The sequence below is a fragment of the Festucalex cinctus genome, chromosome 19, assembly GCF_051991245.1.
Source record: "Festucalex cinctus isolate MCC-2025b chromosome 19, RoL_Fcin_1.0, whole genome shotgun sequence".
Classification (NCBI taxonomy): Eukaryota; Metazoa; Chordata; class Actinopteri; order Syngnathiformes; family Syngnathidae; genus Festucalex; species Festucalex cinctus.
Window position 1 is genome coordinate 8,803,989 of NC_135429.1, and position 23,462 is coordinate 8,827,450.

The 23,462-nt window shown below is 39.1% G+C and overlaps 1 protein-coding gene across 3 annotated transcripts in view; it reads right to left on the bottom strand.

Annotated features, from left to right (window-relative positions):
* Positions 1-320: 320 nt before the first annotated feature.
* Positions 321-23,462, bottom strand: part of ctdp1 (CTD (carboxy-terminal domain, RNA polymerase II, polypeptide A) phosphatase, subunit 1) — a 37,405-nt gene continuing 14,263 nt past the window's right edge. The window contains exons 12-20 of one of the 3 annotated variants that reach the window (XR_013280111.1): positions 20,908-21,140; positions 2,322-2,410; positions 2,063-2,100; positions 1,772-1,993; positions 1,636-1,687; positions 1,435-1,473; positions 1,048-1,340; positions 912-985; positions 321-842 (exon numbers count right to left, since the gene is read on the bottom strand). Coding sequence is in view for 1 of the 3 variants with exons in the window: in XM_077506574.1 (XP_077362700.1) it covers positions 8,490-8,655; positions 20,908-21,140 (399 nt within the window). In the remaining 2 variants the exon portion in view is untranslated. Of the gene's footprint in view, positions 986-1,047; positions 1,341-1,434; positions 1,474-1,635; positions 1,688-1,771; positions 1,994-2,062; positions 2,101-2,321; positions 2,411-6,571; positions 8,656-20,907; positions 21,141-23,462 lie in introns of those variants that run through there. The other 2 variants (XR_013280110.1, XM_077506574.1) reach the window with 2 other exon arrangements.

The following is a 23,462-nucleotide window of genomic DNA, read 5'->3' on the forward strand; positions in this document are numbered from 1 at the left end:
CTCAAGGCAATCAATGCTGTAAAATGTTCCACATTTGGTTACCGTTCTTGCGCTTTAAAAATGTGAATTGTAGCAATTTCCAAAATAAGTTGTGTATTTAACTCCAAAATAATTGAGCAACTCGTGCACATTTGGCAAATTGGGTTCAGGTTGAGGGTCACTTAGAATGTCACTCAACCAAACCAATCAATGAATATGATAAAGAATGACTCAGACAACAGAAAAACAAAATATTTATTCACAACATACGTGTTAGATTTACAATATTGCACTTATAAATAGAAAAAAAAAAAAGACTCAATGTAAAACTCATGTAGTTAAATGTCCAATATGTCAGTTTTATAGATCTTGAATAGCATTAAGACAAAATTTTATGTATTTTGTAATGCCATACTTGTCATTTTTATACATTTAAAAACACATTTTGGTAACTGAATGGCAAACCTGTTTCATGATTGTCATGACATTTATTTTTTTAATGCACGAGTACAGAATGGATCGGAACATACGACTTTGGTCATTTTCACTCTTAGAAAACAGCAGCCCCAATGTTTAAAATTTGCAATCATAATTTTTTTATTTCAAATACAAAGGCAGATTTGGAACATACAAAACAGAAGAAGCTCGACAGGTAGTTTCTGACCCAAAATAAAAACATTTCACAATACATCTTCCTCACAAAGCAAAAAAAGAAAAAAAATCCCAATCATGCAGTGAGTGTTGGGCAGTGCACACCCAGTGAGTTAGTGACAGAGTGTAAACAAACACACAAAGTGGAACACAGACATAATCTCCCGCTGTACTCTCCAACTGCCTCATCTTTGCGCCTTTGTTTGGCAAAACTGCGGAAAAGAAAACTTGCCTGAGCATGTGTTGTCATCCATTTGAATGTGCACCAATTTGACACTCGCCTCAAGAGCCACCAAGTTGCGTCTTCATTTGACGGCTGGAATTGTTCCTCTGCCTCATCCCGTCCATCTGAGCCCTGTGACAAAAAGTGCACTTGTGCCATTTGCTTCGACATTTGCCCTGCATGCATTTGGTTACCTTTATCCAGTCTTTCCTTTCGTCCAGCTCCTCTTCCGCCCTGCTAACAAAGCACATGAACACAAGATGGAATTTGGGACTGCTACTTGAAGCACATTGTTGTACGTTTGACTCACAAATGACACAGTACAAAAATCACCATCATGCAGTTAGTGTTGGTCAGTGCACACCCAGTGAGTTAGTGACAAAGTAGACACAAACACGGCTAGTGGAACAAAACCATACTCTCCTTGTATAGTTGGTGCGTTGCTCTCGAAGCACTGTAGCAACTGCGCCTTTCTTGTTTGGGAAGGCTACGGAAAAAAAAAAAAAATCTTAACATGCTTTGAAATCCTTTTTAAAAGCACACTGGACTGCTGCGTTTCTCATTTCATCAGTTTTATTAACCTCATCTGGTGAATCTTGCTCCCTCTTGTCCAACATAACCTAAAAGAAAACAGTTGGTACAGTATAACAATTAGCAGTTTGAAAAACAAACTTAAAACATTTACATTTTCACAGCAAACATTTTGAGACCAAAAAAAGCAAAATACAAACATTTCTTGAACAGGGCAAAAGAGGGGAAAAGCTTTTAGTGGAAGAACCCACCTTGAGAAGGGAACACTGAAGGAGGCGTCAAACCCAATCCAGGATGACCAGACTGCAACAAAATGTTTCAAACGCACAACGTCAACTGAAAACCACATAAGACTCCATTTCAGGAGTTGAAGCGCCACAGAGACACCTTCAGGGAAGCGCTTCTTCCTCAGGACTTGGCCCGTCAATGCAGAATCTCCAGAGCGACGCCTTCCTGGTCCACCTCATCTTTCACCAGTCTGCCAGTTCAAGATGCCAAAACGAAAAAAAATCAGAGCACGCTAGCATGTCACGTGTTTATTTTACTGGCGCGTCAACTTAGTTGGTTCCCTTTGCACGTCCTTTCGTCCCATCCGGCTCATCGTTCACCCTGCAAAACGAATTACGTGCAATTAATTGCGTGCTGCTCACTTTGTTGTGTACACGTTTGATTGCTCACCTCGTCTTGGTCATCATCTTACTCCACCGTAAAACAGCCTGCAAATAATCGAAAGGGGAGGAAAACACTGACAGATTATTGATAACTATACACAATATGTATATTATACTTCAGAAGTGATAGTGAAGTCATATGCCCATTTATGTCTTTGGCTGAATGGCCATATTCAACAATGGAATGCGTTTAGGCCGTTCAGCCAAAAACTCAAAATCAGCACATGACCTTCGGCCCTTATTTTGTTGCTGTGTGCATATTTTACCTGGCATTTCCTCCCACCCAAAAACCACTTGTGAACTCAATGTGGTCCAGTTTTCGATGCCCCTCGCCAGATCTGGTGCGGCCACAAGCCTGAAACACACAAACGTTATATGGGATATGTGGGAGTTTTATTTGTGTTGACGAATATGATAGAGTTCTTCCTTAAAGCCGACACTGCCAAAGTCCGCCTTTCAATTGCCAACCTCGCACAAGAAAAAGCCACTCTGGATCCAGACAACAAGCCACAACTAGAGACCACCAAGCAAGAACAATTCGACTCTCCAAATCGTTTCTAACCTGCCCTCATTTCAATCCAACCTTTCGAGCATCGCACCCAATCGGCACCCAGAACCAAAGTCAACCAAGGCGCGCCCCAGAACTCAACACGGTCCCCCTCGCCACACATATCAACTTTTGTGTCACTTGAGTCTTGACTTGAGAAATTGCTCCTTTTGCACATTCCAGCCAGCTCCGCTTCAAACCTGCAAAACAGACACTATTAATTGTATGCTGGCAACATCATTTATGTGTTTGGTCAATTTACAAGGTCAAAGCCATTAGGTGTTTAAACCAATTAAAAAAGGGAAAAAAAACTGCTGGCCAGCATTAAAACAAACAAACATTCAAAATGGTGGAGAAAAAGAAACACAATGTGCTAAACATAGCAAACCGGGTGCACAAACGTCAAACGTTGTTGTGTCCCTCAAGTGTGAAAACTCTGCTACAAACAAAACGTCCTTGTGAAAACTGGGAACAAAGTGACAAACATTTGCTCGTGTGCTCACTTACCTGACAAAAGGCCGCACGCTCGCAATCTCACCACACCTGTGCACTGCACCTGATTGCACACACCTGTCTCCAATTAACCTACAGGCCTGACGTCATCCATTCAAAGCCAACCGTCTTTTTCGTCTGCTTGGTGAACGTCACTTCTGCACACTAGCGCCACCTGGTGGCCCATCACGCTTTGGTTTACCGTATTTTTAGGTTTCATAATTACGTGACGTCACCCAATCAAAGCCACTCTTTCTCTGCTTGCTTGTTGAACGGCGCTTTGCACACTAGCGCCACCCGGTGGACTGTCACGATTACTGCTTTGCTTCGGCTGACAGCGTTGTGCAGTTTGGACTTGACGCGCTGCGCATGCGCGTGCAGTGAACTCCAATTAGATTTGATTCATTCATTCATTTTATTACTACATTTTATTAGATTACAAAAACACAGTTTGCTCTAAATTTGGTCACTAAAATCACTACAATAATTACAAGGATATACTTAAAAAAAATACTCAATTTGAATGAGATGTGTAAAAACTAAATTGATAAGCTTAACTTGAAGTTCAATGCTGGGTCAACTTTTGCTTTTCCTTTGACAAATGAAATTGAAGGCCATTTTGTGACTAAGAATACACTTAAACACAGTCGAACAACGAATAGCACCGAGCAGCATGCATTTTTATTTATTTATTTATTTATTATTATTATTTTTAAAGGTTACATATTTTGACCATGAAAATTGGATTGAAGGTTATATTTGAAGCTTACCATATTGTGGACTGAAGTTGAAGTCAACTTAATGTACATTCATAGAAAATATTGGTGGCGCTGTGTACTGGCTCGGTCCCTTTTTGGACCCAATGCTGGCTTAGCCATTTCACCCAATTTGGGTTACTTTTCACTCAGCAATTTTAAGAACGTAACAGTAAACTATCAGATGTGAACATAATCATAATAATAATAATGGTATTAATAATAATAATAATAATAATAATAGTAAAACAATTCAACAGTTTGTGCATCATTATTTATTGCTGCAGATCAATTCATTGTGTCACTCCCTCTGGTGTGCCCACCTTGGCCACCGTGAGGCAGTATAATACAGACATGCAGGAAAAACAAAAACAAAAGAATATTACTACGACTTCTTCTACTATTGCTATGGTGTCAAGAAATGTCATCTTTGCAGATGCCACCTCTGCATGGAGCACATTGTGACACATGGCGGAATCCGTCACAGTAATGGTAATTATTGCCGCTTAATGGCACCACCTGTTGTCCCCCATGAGGTTAAAAGCGTCTATTTGAGGTATGGTGTTTATTTTTCCCAAGTTGACAAAACACCATAATTGCAGCGCAGTGAGTGGGCAACAGTACATATATGGACATTTGTCACATGCTCGTAACCCCTTGCGTGATCCTGATCCAGATGTCGGTTGCAAAGGTCACGTGGAGGCACGTTGTAAATAATGCCTTCTGCTTTTAATAGAGCATGCAATGACCATCATCATGTGCATACAATTCTTTTTTTTTTTTTACTGCCGCATATAAACGATAAAACAAATGATCTAAAGGAGGAATGTAATAAAAACAAAAGGGGAGGTTTGCCAATAAAATGGAAGCTGATAAGAGCAGCTGGCAATTTAATGACGAGCAGTGCTGAATCACAGTTCATACCCACTTTCATTTATACAAGGTTAGGTACAAAAGTCTGAAGTTTTTTTTTTGTTTTTTTTAAATTTAGCGAGTCCACCACATCAATGTGAATGATTGACTGATTATTCAATTTTAAAAATTTTTTTCCTTTCCACAATTTTATTTCCACTCATCATAATCTCGCTTTCTGTTTTCTTTGGCAAATCCTCTCTTGATGTTTTGGAGGGAAAAAAAAAAAGAAAAAAAAAATCCCTCTTATGTAAACAGCGCACGGAGGCGCCACACGCGAAATCAGACTGCATGTAATGTGAAAAGAGACTTTGATGTTTGAAATGAAACAAATGCAGTATATGGCAGGGGCCAAGACGACGAAGGATGAGAGAGTCATATTTCAGGATGAGCGGAAATGAGCTGTGGGATGATGATTAATATTCTCAGTGGTTAATGACAGAGAAGCTGAAAAGTGACACACTTACTGTACTGTGTATAATATATATATATATATGTTTTACAGTTTTAAAAATGTGCATAAGTTCACAAGTTACTTCATGTTAAAAATTAGTCAGCTCTTAATATAAAAAGAAAAATGCACTAAGCTGTCACCATTGTCTTACAAATGCAATTATGCCATGTTGTAGTGCAAGAAAAATTATCAACACATCAGTCACACATTTTATTTTATTTTTTACGTACAATACATATTTTACATTGTATTTTTTTTATTCAATTGTTATGAAATTACTGTATCAATGACTTAAAAATAAACCATATTTAAATTTTGAAAAAAAATGTACATTTTATTGAAAATTTAGATATAAATTGAAGTATAAAACATGCGATTAATGTGCGATTAATCGTCAGTTAATTATTGAAGTCATGCGATTAATTACGATTAAAAATTTGAATCGACTAACACCTTTAATATATATATATATATATATATATATATATATATATATATATATATATATATATACACACCTGTATAAACTTTTAATCACTTGCATGGCAATAGCTAAAAATCATACACAAATAATTATGATCTTGACATGCAATATCAATGTTCACGTGCAGTGTTACGATGGTGATGAATATGGCTTCCATTATGATTCCCACGTGATTGCTATATAAGAACACTCACTCAAAAACACCTCAGCGAATCCAGATGTTATTGCGGTATTTTGGGTGTGTAAGTTCCCCTGCTCAGGGGCCACATTTGATTTTTAAAATAATCATTTTAGTAATACAATAATTTATTAAAATGTTTAAAAATTTATGTTTATATGTTGGATGAATAAATTTATGTTCCTTGAACAGTTTTAATGAAAATAATTTGACCAATATTGTGTATTTTGTCACTGAAAACTATACAACCCGTTGCACCCTAATGTTGACATTTATACATCTGTCGCCTTGCAAGTGCTGCTCAGGGTATAATCAAGCTGGCACCTGATGCGCCATTACGCCACCCGACTCCATGATAGAGCAGATGTTCGGCCACTTTCACACAGACATCAACATTTTGGTTCGGGCCAGGAAAAGTGTGGAAAACATGACTCACTCTTGATAAAAAGACATTAAAAAGAGGAAACAACATGTTGTCTCTTCCCTAACCTGATGAATAGCGTCCATCTAATGACCCCCGCTCGTCTCGAGACGGAACGGGGCCTAATGGCTCACCGATGGTTTCCATGACAAAAGGAGCCATTAAGCGGCTGACTGCGTCTTGCGGCGTCGCGCACCATGATTACGCCCGTTACAGGCCCCAGCTGTCATGCAGCGCCAAAAAACAGGAAAAAAAAAAAGAAGCGCGGTCGCATGCTTTTCATTTCAAACATCTTTATTTAGTGAAAGTATTTTCTCTGTCAGTTTGGAGTAGGAAAATGTAACATCTACAAGTATTAGAATGACAATTAAATAGCATGAATGCAAAAGGATAACAAGTGGGATGAGCAAATAAAATGGCTGAGGGTTTTCTTAATACTGGAGCCAGCAGGTGGTTGATGTAAAAAACTAACAAAAAAAAACAGGTATATACACATCTTGACCACAATATATTTATCATCGAAATCCATGTTAATTACACAACATTAAACATCCTTGAGCCTGCATGTTGGTTCAAACAGATGAAAAGTAACAAAAACTTCAATTTAGGCCGACTTCATATTTGAATTTGAAAGAACGCAGTAAACGCACGCTATTCATGTCAGTAATGGACGCCACACCCAAAAAGATTTGCAATTGCTTATGCGTGCCACAAGATGGCGGCAATTTTTTTTGTTTTTTTGACAAAGCTATGGCCTGTGCACGGAAACAAACAAAATAGCAAATAACAGAGGGTAATTTCCCACTATAAAATAATCCGCAAGCAGGCAAACTTCGCAAATGCCAAACTGCAAATGACCAATGTGGGTAACACTTTATAATAACTAGCCGTTATAACTAGTTAATAGACCATTAGTAAACTGTTAATGAGTTGTTAATGACTTATTAAATGTTTGTTAACTGTTTAAGGTTTTAAAATGTCTATACATAGTAAAAATGTCATTATTAAACTGTTATTGAGCTCTAAATGACTTAACTGTATATTATTCATAACTATATTTTATAAATTAGTAATACATCGTCAACAAGCTATTAGCAAATTACTTACTAATGACTTGTTAAGTATCAGTTAATAGTTTATATCTGTTATTGGGACGTTATTCTAAAGTGTTAGCTATTCCTCATTTATTAACTGTTAAATATTTAGTGACAAAAGATTAATATACAGTTAAGTCATTTATAACTCAATAACTAACAGTTTAATAATGACATTAACTGTTGATAGTCATAAGTATAAATCCTTAACAGTTAACATTTAATATGTCATTAACAACTCATTAACAATCAACTAATGATCTATGAACTACTTATAACGGATAGTTATTATAAAGTGTTACCCAAATGGGTCTTTTTTTTTTTTTTTTTTTTTTAAATGTTACGCTGAATATTTTTTCACAACCCAACCAATTAACCCATAAGTACATGTAATTATTAGGGCTTAAGCATCCCATGAACCAGCATAGGCAACAAACAAACTAGCACAGTGGTTAACAAATAACGGGATGGGGGGGGGGGGGGGACGGGGGTCGTATATTTTTCCCAGCACTTTTTCTGCCTTGTCAGTAACATCAGTTGATACGACAGCTTAATATATAAAAATGACACTGCATATAAATAGGCGTGCTGACTTAAATTGTTTGGCTCCAGTGTAAATATGTGGTTACAAAAGGTTGACAACATCGACGGGATTGGGTTTAGTTGTTCAAAGTGCACGAGAGGAGGTCAAAAATCACATTTCATCATCTTATGTACAAAACATGAAGCAGGGGGATGAACCAGTGTTGTAGTGTGGACACTAATAGTCAAAAAAATATGAATCATGTTTAGCTGCACGACTTGGCCAACCTACTGAATTCTTTGGCATAAGCGGCCACAACATTTGGAAGGTTTTCCGCCACTTTTTTTTTCTCTCTAACAAATATAAAAATTGAAATAGAAAAACAAACAAACTCAAAAGTAGCAAATTTGTTTCCTACATTTTATTTTCCTCACAATAAAATGTCAAATTGTTTTGATGCCCACAAAAAGGCAATCATGAATATTAATGCTACAAAACAGCAACATGTCATTTCTGTACAGGACATTCATTGATTTAATTACAGCATGTGTATTTATGTGTGATGTGTCCCACTTCACATAAAGTCATTGAGCTCCGCCTCCAACGCGGCGGCCATCTCGTCCGCCTCGGAGGAACTTCCCTCCTCTTCTTCCTCCTCCTCCTCCTCCTCTTCGTCGTTGTCAGACTCTTTGGAGGACTCCTCTTCGTCATCTTCCTTGTCGTGCTTTCGTTTGTGGCCCCTGCAGACGAGAAACGGCGTTTTAGCGAGCCACGCTCTTCTTCCATCATGCCAAGGCCAGACCAGATTCATGTTTTCAGTTCACAAGCATTTGCATGACGCTTAAAACATAAAAGGGATTACAACATACAGCGAGATGGAGCGGAAAACATAAAAAAAACAAAAGCACTTCGCCAGCCGAGAGTTACTCGGTACAATTAACAAGCGCTTGTTCTCCACGTGGAATGTATTCACTTAGTAGACGAATACAAAGACGAATGCATTCAAATGGATTCTGAGAAGCTGCTCTTTACTATTACCATCCATCCATCCATTTTCTTGACCGCTTATTCCTCACAAGGGTCGCGGGGGGCTGCTGGCGCCTATCTCAGCTGGCTCTGGGCAGTAGGCGGGGGACACCCTGGACTGGTTGCCAACCAATCGCAGGGCACACAGAGACGAACAACCATCCACACGCACAAGCACACCTCGGGACAATTCGGAGCGCCCAATTAACCTGCCATGCATGTGTTTGGAATGTGGGAGGAGACCGGAGTACCCGGAGAAGACCCACGCGGTCACGGGGAGAACATGCAAACTCCACCCAGGAAGGTCCGAGCCTGGACTCGAACCGGAGACCTTTACTATTACCAAATGATGGATAATGAATGTGAAGATGAAGGGCATGGAGACAACAAAGCAGAGAAAGGAACAAAAAAGCAGTAAAATAACAGCAATGTCGATTTCATGTAAACTAGGAATGTGGGAAAAATAACAGTTGCAGCATTGTATTTTTTTTGTATCGACACATTAGTCGTATTTGTACAATTCTCTAGTACATAAATATGACAAAGTTTTGTTTTTTCCTTTATATCTGTGTAGATTTTCATTCAAAGGTTGAATCGAGTGAACTGGACTCTTGTTTGGTTGAATTTCTTGTGTTTTTGGCCTGTTTTGCTGCCACTTCTCCACCGTCCTCCTCCTGCTCAGGAGGTGGCGCTGAATGAAGTAAGGCTGTAAAGATTCTGCATGGACCGACCAGGACAAGCTCTGAAGGGAAACCCGGAGGCTTCATCACGGAGGATCCTGCATCGATCGAGCGGAACGGGTCCTGAGGAGAACCGAATGGCTACCCGGAGGCGTCGTCTACCCGTTGTGCTTCTTTTCATGGAATGAACTCCCATGCTGTTGGAAATATATCATATGATGAATGTCAACACTTCGAGTTTTTTCTTCTTTTTGTCTAAAATGGTCCCTGAGTTTTTCCTGGTCTGCAAGGGAGGTCTAGACAAAAGGGATGTCATTGATTTTTGTAAACGGTGCACTTGTTAAGCCCTTTGAGACTCCTTTGTGATGAAGCACTAAAATAAATAAACTATCCGTCGGGGGATCTAGCATCAACTTCATATCACGCATATGCACCTTGACAGTCATCTTTTCAATGTTTTGGTTTCTTGTTCCACACTTCAAGCCACTAATATAAACCGACTTCTTGGATGAAGGCAACAGGCCTGAGTGTCCACGTGGAAGGCCTGTAAACATGCCATCCCTCTTTATAAACCACTTGAGGGTTCTCCACGACACATACAAACACTGCGGAAGGACTTTGCATGATGCTAATGAGGTGCGTACGGGTCGTCTACTTATTGGGGGGGCCTGACACCAACTCTGCTGGCCTCATTAGAACCGCAGCTCTGTCAGGCAGCATCCCACAACAGCGGGACTGCGGTTTGGTGTTCATTAAAAGGTTAGAAGTCGGCCTATATCAGCCTGACGTGACAGGATGGGCGGACCCCCTGCACACCCGATGGTATGCGGTTTAAAAAAAAAAAAAAAAAAGGTCTCCTCCGCTTTGGCATGACGCTTAATTTCCAGAGCCACAAGTTCAAGCCTGGGTGGTCGGGGGTTAATGAAAGGGTCCGCCTCCAATAGAATAAGGGATAACGATTATTTTATTTGGCCAAATTGTGACGAAAACGAGGCAAATCCCAGCGCACTACATACGCTAATAGGATTTCTCCTATCCTGGCCGCTGAATGGACCCGCTTGGGAAATTACAGTATTGTGTACATGCGCAGCAACAAATTTCAAGAAAAACGCAGTACCTTTATTTTTCAGCCATTCCCCATCACGCACAGCCAAGACAATGGCGGTGAGACTTTATTGCTTTTGGCTTCACGTCATTACATCCAATCTAAATCCTTGCCTATTAAATCGCACCACCTACAGACAGACACGACATCAGCACCAATCAATCACTACACGGGATCAACTTTTATTGCATGTTTAACAAAAGGAGAGAGAGGACTACTTTCAGTTTCATTTTTTAAGTCATTCCAAGGTGTTACTAAATTGGTGAAAAAAAAATATATATATGCTCCATTTTATTTACTGGTAATTCATATAAAGTGAGGAATGAGCCCGATTTTGTTATCGTTATGGTTTTATTTCACATTGAGTTTTTTTTCATGATATATAAAACACTGGCTCAAAATATTTACGCCATGAGTGTCCAAACTTTCATTTGAGGGCCACATACAGAAAAAAAGAGAAGGCTTATTTTCATTTTGGGGTGGTCTTGGACCTGTATCCCACTAAATTTTTGCTTCTAAAAATGACTTTAGTTACCATGTTAATTTTATTATTTTATTTAGTCATAAGTTGTACATCTAGAAAAGCTCCACAATATTCAAAGCAATTAGTAATAGTGGAAAGTATTTTTTTCGACAACGTTCCTTCTCACATTCTTTTCTGTTTTTGTCTGAAGCTAACCTTGCGGGTCGTGTCAAATGTCATTTTTAGCATATGCCATGGGCCGCCGAAAAATGGATGTGGGGTGACAAATGGCCACATTTTGGACACACTTGCTTTATGGTGGTCATCTGAAAATACATCTAAGGTACAGGCCAGAAATGATCAACAAACAATGTGCAAATTAATCTGCATTTTTTCTCATTTAGGTCAATACATTTATGAGTTGTGATGTATACGACAAGCATGACTTCGTTCATGCTGAAAAAGAGAGATTAATAAATTAGAAGGAAAATGCAGAGTTGGGAGAAAAACAATTCTTCTGATCTTTTTTTCTTTAACAAAGAATAAGATGACAGCGCACAGTGACCTTAATGGGTCAAAAATCGTCAAACTTTGACAGAAGAATTTCCACTAGTAGAGCCTGTTTGAAGCAAACTTTTGAACCAAAACGGCTTAATCCACTTAAAAGCACACAGCGACTCAGTCCCAGAATATTTAAGTCAAGTTCTGGGTCCCCCCCCAGAGTTACACAAGCAGCACGCCCACACCAACCCCGGATGCACTCGCTTTATCTTTAATAGCTCACAAATATGAAAGCCTACTCAGGCAAAGTGTCAAGAGGTCAGAGAATAATCAATTGTTTCCCTTGAGAAAAATCTGTTGACTTATTGATTGATAAAGTCTGACCTTGGTTGCTGTGTCTTAAAACACTCTTTAGTACATCTTCAAAGGAAATGCTGAGAGGCTATTTTTTTGTTCCTAATTACCTGCAAATATGTCTTGCAAATGTACCGTCATGTTGGCAAAAAGCATCCCATTATCTGGAGCCACTCTCTCCATCATTCATTTGAAAGTTAAAAAGTAGGAATCGCCAGGCTGAAAGATGTACAAGAAGGACTAATTAATGAGGAAAAAATTAGACTGGTGAATTTATTACGCGTTGAGAACCCTCACATACTGTACAACTTCACTTAAGCTGGAAATGAAGATTGAAAAGAAAATGTGTTTTTGAACACAATCCATATAACGAACTATTCCAAAATAAAGCCACAACAACAACTTACTTTGATTCTCCTTCCTCCCCACCGTTCGCGCCCTCCTCATCAGCCATTTGAGTGGGCGGAGAGCACACTGAGCTAAAAGCGTAGCCTCCGCATCGCGCTAATTGCCCCGGCGCGAAAAGGTGCCCGCTAATGAGGCACTCCTAACGAGGAGTCTCCATTTCCGAGATGCAATTCTCCCGACATACTGTGAGTAATAGTCATACGAGTCCAAATGGGGAGCGGCGGGCACAGACTGGCACTGGATGCGTCCCAATCAATAACACTTAGAGGTGCGATTTGGGTAATTAAAAAGAAGACAGCGTCTCTTTTAGCAGCACTGTTGATTAAAATTCGATGCGGTGAGTCGCAGTTGGTCAAAGGAGTAGTGGCTACACTTGCGACTGATGTTGAAAGTCCAAGAAACGTACTGTCCATCCATCCATCCATCAAAATTGCATTCAATCCAAATAAGAATTTCTATCAAACGGGAAGAAATTCCGCAAATGAATACCGACAAACCCTTCGTACACTTGACATATTTTAAACTAAAGCTTATTATGTCTATACTGGGCACCTTTTACACTTTTCCTGTTACGCATTTTTGCACGTGTAGCCATAAACAACAGCTCGGAATAAGCTGTCGTTCCCCTGGGAATCGTAGTGAGCTATAACCAAACAATAAGAAAAACTGCTTAGGGAAGCAGCTTGCAGGTTTGAACCAAGAGACAGAAAAAAAAAAAAAATGGTCCGATTGCTTGCAGTTTTGGTATCGCAGCTCTTATTCCTTCTTTCCGTCTCTTTTTATCCATTAAAAGCCTGCGTAAGCATTTTTTGGTTCCTCGCACGGCTGAGCTAGGAGGAAGGTTTGCACAAAAGATGCTGCCTGAGCCAGAATAGGCTGTCAAGGCTTTGAAAAATCCATTACATGGTGTTTGAATTTATTAAACCACCACCTAATGTAGGCTTTATGCCACAGCTGCCCACAAACAGGTTTGCTAAAATACACAAATTTTGCTTTATACTACAGCTAAGTTTACTGTGCAGTAATTTGATACATTTCAGGTTACAGCAGGTGACTCTTTACATTTGCCTTTCATTTAGGGGAATGTTTATAATGTAACTTAAAAATGTTTAAATGTAATTTGGCGTTGCAACATAACCTTTAGATAATCGAAACTGAACGTTATATTGAAAAAACTTGGACGCCTTTAAAGGTTAAAAACAAACTTACGTTACAAAAATATTTATGATGACAATCTGACCATCTTTCTATTTCCTATGGCGAAAATGGCTTCCTAAGATGAACACGCGCTATCAATGTCAATTGAAAATTGCAAAACATTTGGATGTTTTGCTCACTCAATTTTTTCCAATATCTAATGGAAATAATGACAGGGTAGTTGAAATGTCAACTGGAATAATGAGAAGCAAGACAGTAAGAATAAAATATGGAAAACGGGAAAGAGGGTCCAATTTACACCACGAGAGGGACCATATTTTTATTTTTATCCTTCATGTGGGTCAACACAAACACTGATCAAAAAGGCTGCAAATACCAAATTGGCCAAGAGTGTTTGTCTGATAAGTGGCGAGATTTGAATAATTGAGTTTTTCCGGGGTGCTGAGACGTTTCATCCAAAATGGGGCCATCGAGTGCATTTTTATGACGACGGTGCTTATATTTCTGTCAATAAGTGCCTCACAACAAGATTATATAAACATGCAATGTTACAAAATTCTAGCTAAGGTAACCATGTAAAATATATCTGCAGTGTATATTATGCGCGTTTCATTCCCAAGTATAAACCTTCTGTGATAGATTTCACTCAATTCATTGCATGGAAGAAAAACTCCATTCGAGGTCATCCTAGCAACTGTGCCAGGGGCTAATGAGGTGATCAATGCAAAATACGGTGATTTACTACTTTTGCGATATTTATTGAGAAGTGGAGAATTTATAGTGGGCGAGAGCATATTATTCCATTAGACAAAAACAATCCTGACGGGCAATTTATAATCAAGCTGCTGCTTGGGGTTGCTATTGAAACCGTGATAGGGTTTCCAGTAAGAGATTTACATTTGAGGGAATCTAATTGGATACAAATCGTCCATAAAAATAAATGAGTAACCAACTCCTCCCGGAACATTAATATCCTCAAAGAAGAGATGATTTATTCGCCGTGTTATTATCATCCAACAACTGCAATTGAAACACTGAACGCGGTGAATAAACCTGGCTTGGGAGACTTCATCTCGGTGATCAAACAGGATGTCAAATGTGCCGATGACCTTTGCAACAGAAAGTAGAATTTAGTGGGAACAAAGAATCGCAAAACTTGGGAAAAAAACAAACAACTGGATGTGAGCTTGAAGAACTTTGAGTGCAGCTGCCTGTCACGCAGAAGATTTCATTTGAAGCCGCCATTGTGTAACGATTGTATTGTGCCATGATGAATATTTATCAACACAAATGCAGTTTGTGGAACAACACAAGAACAATGACTCCAATTTGTTTTGTTTGGATTCTTATTCTGCAACAGTATTCTTTGGATCGTTTCACTCATTTTTGGCTACAGTTTGGCAAACGTGTCGTCAATGCTTGATGTTAGCATACAGTGCAATTTAGCAAGCGCCAGTCTTAACTGTGTATCGTCATTTATCACGTACAACATTCATCTGCTTCAGGGTATTTGCAAGCAGGACTTCACACAAAGTGTGATAAAACAAGAAAAAAAAAAATAGCTGGAAAATGTTTTTCATTCCCAAGCTTTCAAACGAAATCGATTTTGTTCTGGGACCACAGCAACAATGACCTGATGAGAAATTGCTACCAAAGTAGTTTCATCAGCAGCGCAGGACTAACTCTCCACCAAAGAGGTATATTGGTACTATTAGGGACCCGTCTGGGAATACAGACGCACAACACTTTTTTTTTTTTTTCTCCCCCCCCAGAGAAAATATGGTGCACTTTAGTACAGGACACGGTGGCCTGTGGAGTTGGGAGAATGAATTGGACTCGTCTCGGCATGGGGGTCATCATGGAATGAGGCGTGGCATGGAGGAAGAAAAACGAAATAGGATTCCAAAGAGGGACAAGACGGGTGGATCAGGAGAACATTGAATTTATGGATGAATCAAATCAACACAAATGTGTTTCCTGGGTGGTTAGCGCCAATCAACTTGCCTTTCAAAGTGTGAATCTGATGACTTTGCGTGACTGCATAGAATATTGTCTATGGGCTTTAATAATTCATCTAACTCTGCTGTACAGCTAATAATGCTGAATCAGCACTTATGACAAACCTACTCAAAAGATGCCCGAGGTGGAATGAAATGCCATTTACTGCAAACCACTGTTACTTAAAGCAGATTCTCCGCAGTTACAAGAAAACAAACGACAATGCCGGTAAGGTCTGAGACACAGAAAAGCAGAAAGCCTGAAACGGAAACGACTACAGGATGATACTAGATATACACTTACAGAAATATTAGTGTCAATCATCCGTCTGTGGCATGAAAAAGTGGATGATTGGTGTGGAAAAGAGAGATTGGATAGACTGCTCGATGAACAAAAAGCAACAAAAACTTGGCCACCCGATCACAAAAAGCCACAACAATTTGTAATATAACGTAACGCTACATTAATCTTTTTTTTTTTTTTAATGAATAAAATCACCTCAGGCCCTTTAAAAGAAGCCCGCAAGCATTTTTTTCTGGATTTCACTCCATTAAACTCTTGACGTTGAAGTGAACTGTCATAACCCAACAATGACTTTTTTTTTTTTTTTTTTTAGCGGAATGAGCGGACAAAAGTTTTAAGCAGCTCTGGTTTGATCATTAACACATTCAAACCCAAAAACGCGTAAATTTTTTTTTTTTTTTTTTCTTCCTTTAATACTTTTTCCTTCACTCCCAAAAACGTATTTACGCGATTTTTTTTTCTTTTCTTTTTTTAAGATGCATTTATTTTTCTTTTACACAAGATGCATCCAGAAGATTTGATGCAGCTTATGACATGAAGTGGCTTAAATCAATGGTAGTTATTTAAAAAAAAAACAGCCAGCAGGTGGCAGCAGAGTATAAAAGATCAACCAGTGACATGTTGCTACAAGCTCTGTCAGCGTTTTCACCAGGAATGAGAATATTGATGAAACTTAGCTATATTCTAATGCTAATTGCTGCAAAACAAACAGATAAATATACTTTTTTTCTCTAATTAAAGAGAAGACTAATCTTTCTTTTGGAAGGTTCCAAGTTTTTATAGCAATAGAACAATATTCCGTGGCCTTGCAAAATCAGTCAAAATCCAGTAAAACAGCCATGATTTGGGTGAAACTAACCAATGTTCTACTGTCAAGGAAGAAACAAATCTCCAGTTTAATCTTTCAGTTGGTAGTTTCTGTGTTTACATAACGATAGTCATATGCTATATAATCTGTGGAAATGAAATAAGGCAATGCAATTCTGATCCAAGTGACTCCTTTGGTTCATTTTGCATTTCACACGTTAGAACATCCATCCCTTCCCTTCTCTCGACCCCTTATCCTCAGTCACTTGCAAGTACCCAACAAAGTCCCACTCAGCCTTAGACTGCAGTCTGTCACGGTAAAAAATACATTAGCCACGCTCAAAGGCAATATTGGCCGAGAGAATATATAATGCAGGTGCTTGCTGTTTATCTTGCCTCGAATCCAGCAGAGAGCTCAGTGATAGTCGAGGCGGCATAAGGTGAGCTGGAGGCGCATCCATCCCCACACAATCCAAGCCTTTTGGTTTTTTTAAACTCGGAGCGACGAGGAAAGATGAAACACATTGTTGAATTTCACACCTGGCTGTCTGACAAGCTGAGCACGGACCCTAACGAAGCGCTGCCCACCTTCATCACCGTCACACTCGAGACGGCCGCTGTGATGGCAGAGGGGGCGGCCGGGCGTCACTCTGAATGAAATGCGTGGCCGCAGAGGCAGGAAATTAAAGCGGAGGGTGTCTGACAACAGCGGCAATTATGTTCGTTTGTGGATCCAATATGAAAAAATTACTTATTTTCATGTCACCTCAAAATTTGAATGATGCATAGCCTACTTACTTATGTAACTATTTAGGGCTGGCTTTAAAACATAAAATAGAATTATCAATATTGAATCAATTTTCCTTTGAGCCTGATATCAAGTCATAAAACCATGAATCGATTATTGTAATCTCTTTTCTCCACAAACGTATATAAAAATAGAATTGAAAAAGGCCAATTTTGTATTTTACCGTTTTTTTGGCATTAACTGTTCACATGAATTCAAAAGTATTTTCTCACATTTATGAAAGACATGATTTATTGTACTTTGAGACAATTCAGCACCATTTTAATTTATATTTACTAGGGGTGTGAATTGCCTAGTATCTGGCGATTCGATCCGCATAACGATTCGATACCGATTAATCCCGATACAAATCTATAAGTAGATTGTTGAGATTTTTTTTTTTTTTACTCAAATTTAGAAAATACTAATCAGTAATCTCGCACATTTTTTTTTTGATAATGTTTTTAACTGAAACTTCAACACTGTATTAAACGGGTCGCAATTTGTTTCATGTTTGAACATTATTAAAATAATTTTGGGCTTAATGTTCCATTAATATAACATTCTTTCATGCTTAAAGTGTAAAGCCTATCCCTAAGTAAGACTTGAATATTGAATATTTCCATCAAAAATTGATGTTAAAATATCGATTTGGCAGCATATTGGATCGATACAAGAATTGTGCACTGTAATATCGCGATCTATTGCCAAATTGATTTCTTAACACCCCTAATATTTACAATTATTGAATTAGAATTATGAAAATTTTATCTCATCCTTGCCGATGCTTGTGTAACAAGTGATTATAACACAAAATCATTAACCAGTTAATTTATCTGCAAAATTTATTTTGGAATTTAATGTTTGTATAGTTTTTATCATATCCTTGATATTTAAAGGGATACTTTACTTATTTAGCCATTTTTGGCAGTCAAGCACTATTTTGCCTGTAATTTGATATTTTGATTATTTTTCATGCACAATTAGTACCTATAAAAACACATTTTGCAACTTGCTATCGACTGAAAATGACATCACAAGGGCTCAGGTAACCAATCACAGCTCAGTTTGTTTTCTAGGTGACATTCACAAGCTTTTTAAGAAGACATGATGTTCCGGATTAAAGTGAAACCAATCAAAAAAATCGAATCGAACTCTTGTGAATCAAAATTGATTCGATTGAGGAAATTAGAATCAATACCCAGCCCTATAACTGTTGTTTAATTAATTTATATTAATAAGGGATATGGTCACATTTTCTTTATTTCTGATCTTATCTTAAACCTGGATGCAGTATGAATAGCGATTTGGTGGAAAACAAAAAAGAAAAGCCAGTTAAAGGAAAAAGATGATATTTGCTTGTGAGTCAAAGTGGTGAGATGGACTGGATCTGGTCCCTGCGGCTTGCGTTAGACACACCTGCGTGATAGCGTTTATTGATTTTACACTTCCTCGTCTGTCATTTATAAGAGTTTTATTACTTTTTTCATTAAAATGCTAAACTGTTACATAAAACAGAGTTAATAAAGTTTTTATGATGCCAACAGTTTGTCTTGAATAATTGAATTTCCATTATTTCCTGTGGGGAAACTCGGCTCCAGTTTCGGTGTAATATGAAAACATGGGAATCGAGAAACATCTTTCATTTTTTTTTAAAATGCATTTTTAAGGCTTTAAAAGTATTGGCAGGTGTCCACATGGACGCTCAGCATCTAATTGCAAGAGACAGTAATGGAGGAGTTTAGCCTCGGAATCCATTCGAGATGATTGTGCATCATAGAGAGTTCCCAAATGTACTCGCGTGTTTTTATTTGCCTGTCAAGCGCAGTCAACTTGGGCCGCTTGATCATCGCTACTTTTGCTTCTTTTAACAGACATCAATTAGACCAGCCTGAAACTGGATGCGTTTGGTTCGTTTGCCAAATCCCTCGAGTCACGCTTTTGAGGGTAAAATGTTTTTTTTTTTTTTTTGTGATGTAATATGCTTCAAAAGGTAAACAGATTGAAACTTCTGCCTGCCAGATGGATTTTATCATTTCAAAATGACATGGCTTGCTTCACAGCCACACGAGAGGATTGTGAAAATTACGCTGAAAATAATCACCGGTCCGAGTCAGCCTCAAGGTCATTTTCTGACAGAATAAGCTAATGAAGCTAATTACACTCAAGTATTTACAACACAAGGTGAGAATTGTGTACAAATCATCGTCACTAAAACGGCAACCAAGACCAGGCAAATAGAGAATGAAAGCAAAATTATTGTCATGATCAGGAGCAGGAAGACAGTATGGCAACAAGACATGCGTTATTCATCTGTTGCTAAGATACGGGAGTGTCTGTTGCTCTTGCTGAGCAGAACCTGAAAAGACAAACACTCGCACCTTGTTGGGGAGTCGGACCTGAATTAATGAAAGACTTTGGGCCAGGGGTGCCAGACCATGTCTCCGGTTTGGGAGTGCAGAGCGCTGCTAATGAGCAAACAAATCGTGGCATAATTTTTCTGGGCTATTGCGCATACACCTTATTTGAACCCACATTTGGATGACAGGCTGACCATTGTCTAGTGATGTCATACAATTACCAAGACTACCTTTATGATCGAGCGGTTGATCGCGGTCAATGTTATAGGAACGCAAAGGCAATAAACATTCGAGAGGATTATTAGTAGGGATAGACAAATTATAGGTGCCGATATTCAGCATTTTGACGAATATTGGCATCAGCCATTTTGAAGAATTATATAGCTGATTGTAGAGCTATTAAAAATAGATATATAATAACTAATTATTTAAATTTTCCAAAGATGGGAACCTGGGGACTAATTAAATGCAAATTACTTTTGTTTTATCTAAAGTCCCGTCGGGGTGTTTTTTTAAAGCAAAATTTACCACCAAGCACACCAACTGGAGTCACCCGCTCATTTTGGAACAACAGGCATAGGAAATGCCGTGCATTGACCTAATCACTGACCTTCAATGTAACCATCTGCGGTTACGTTCACGGCTCAAGTGCGGTCCAAAAAAATAGTGCGATTAATTTGCGTTAATACGTGATTAATGCGACATTTTTCTCTAATTAATCTATTAACGCTTTAACTTTGACAGCCCTAATTTTTATATATATTTAATTTAGCTTAACAGATGCTGATACTCAATGCAATTTGTTATATTTTTAAACAAAGCCGTTAATATAATTTAAAATTAAAAGAAAAGGTCATTTTAAAACATTTTGACACTAATATTTTCCCTTTTACTGCAAATGAATATCGGCTTGAAATATCGGTCATCATCCTCCTTGACTACTAATCTGTATTAGCCTTGAAAAAGTCATATTGGTCTATCACTACCAAAAACAAAAATATGTTTTCATTTCTCATTCTTCACTTAAGACAGTGTGTCTGACCTGGACACAGTAGCCAGCAGACCGGCCTGGGCGGATGTGGTCGGGACCGGTTGCTCATCCAGAGTCATCGCCTGAGGACCGAACCCTCCTGTCAGTGGTCCAGCTGCTTGCTGGTGCTGCTGCTCTTCTTGCCGCTGCTGCTCGTCCTCGTCATCCGCCTCCTCATTACCGGCTTTCTCTTTCCCTCGCCCTTCGCTCTCGTTGTCGCTCTCCTCGCCCAGGATATCATCCACCTATTGAACGAGACAAGAGTGGCGATAGTTTGACATTACGTACTCTGCAATGACACTTGCGGATCACCAATTTGTCACCAGCAGTGTTTGCGGCAAAACAAAAACAAAAACAAAAAAAAACATATTTGAGGCTTCTAACTAAAGACCTTGTTCACTAAGCACTTAAGTCAAATATTGAAGTGCTGCAGGGTCAATCACATTGCTGGCTTTCATGCAGCTGGCACGTAATCAATTCCCACTCTGCACTCTACTGACAAGTCGACCTGTGATTGGCGACGGTCACATGCCGTCAGCTTGAACATGTTTGGATTGGATTTAAGTGCTGCAAATACAAGGCAGCGTATAAACGCACCGGTTCATAATATAGTTCATTTAGCTTGAAAAAGTAATATTGGCCTATTTTTTTTTTTTAATGGAGAGAAAGCCATTTTGAATTCCCAGAAGGAAGTCAGTAAATCTGCTGCTCCATAATTCCAAATGGCTTTTAATGAAAAAGCAAATGTCATTCGGCGCCTTTATGAGACTTTAATGTGATCCAGCCAAACATTTCCATTTAATGTCCTTTGTGAAAAATATTCAACACTACCAATATGATATGGTTTGTATTTTGTTGTTTAAGATTTAAGGCAAGTGTGGAAACCAAAAAGCAAGGAGAACTGCGGCTTTTGACATCTCATCCCATTAGTTGCAAACCACTGTCCCGAGCTGTGAGTTATAACCGTTCAGCTCCCCGGCTGTGCAGCCCAGCATCATATTGGAGCAGCGCACGTGGGATGCGGTCATGTGCTACACAATTTTCAAAACTGCCACGGCTCGTTTGACCTTTGCTGAAAATGGAAGTACTAACAATTGCGAGACATAGCGCAGCAAAGTTCCCGCAACATCCATTTCCTGGCTGTAATCAAAGGCCACGCAAAGTGCACAGGCGGATTTTCAAAGCCCCCCCCTATCACCCTAAAGCTAGTTTAGAATCCGGTGGTCTCTGGCTGTAAATGAACTGCAGTCAAAGTGCGATTCCAAGCCAGTGGATTTATTTTTTGAAGTGGTTGCAAGGTGAAACATTCTCTCTCTCTCTCTCGCTAAAGAAAATTGAAAAGGGACCCGTCCGAGATTAATCTCATAGTAACGTTTGCAATCTAGTTGGGAGGTTTCTTGAGGCAACTTTCGTGCTGCGAGTTGGTTTTACTGTATTGTTGAGAATAGATTTTAAAGGGAACATACTGTGGAAAATTGACTTTTTATTTTTTATTTTCTTCTAATTGTTTTTACACAAACGGTGATACGTCTGGATTGCCTGCCCACACATCAAGAGTGAAAATTGTTTTGAAACAGTGGGGCTAATCAACACGACCAACTCCAGACTAAGTTTCATATCGAATAACATGATCAGCGAGGCTGGATGGATTTCCAGAGCCAAAGGCTGTACAAAAGCACAGTGTTTTTTTTTATTTTGTTTTTTTTAACAATACCGCGACCTTTAATATCGCCAACCTCCCTACAATATTGTGATTATCATATCGTGAGCTTCATATCGTGATAATATCGTATTATTTGGATATCTTCACATCTCTAATGGGAAGGTGCCAAGCGGCAGAAGAAGCTCAAGATTGTTCAATAAAGCGAACCAATCGGGGACCATTTCTCCTCGCCAATTTTGTTGTTCCGCCAGGTGACGGCGAAATAAAACAGGCCCCAGTCTTCGCCAGGCTGACACCTTCGCAAACACCCACTGAAGAGGGATTATCTGGGCTTGAGTCTGAAATACGGACTTAATTTGTGAAGAGGTATGAAGAACCGGTAATAGGTCAGACAGTGAGCTGGAAGTTGGCAAGGAGTCGTTTAATGCTGCTTCCAGACGAAGGTCTTTGTGTTTATACAGGAAGGATCATCGGACGCCCAGAGGGACGTTGGATGAATCAAAAGTACAAGTGGAGAGCCAGACAAGAAAAGATACATCTTAGTTTTTCCATTAGCTCGGGGTGAACTCGAGGCCATGCTGCTACCTTGCGTAGGTGGGAGGGCTGACTTAAGTTGTTAACACAAACAACCGTCTGTTACGACAAAGACAACCGGAGATGGGAAATATTTGAGTACAACAAGAACTCCACAGAGACGGAGAATGTTGCATCATCAGTTGCGACTGTTGGCAATCAAGGAACAGGGTCAGGCTCTGTGGGCAATCGGATTATTTTTCTATAAAGAAGGGTTCGGAGGAAGCCCAAACCAGCACTATCCAGCGCAATTGACCGAATGAAATGTGATACACGAAAGTTGACAGACTAAAACAAGCGACAAAGTTAGCCTGTTAGTTGAAGAAAAAAC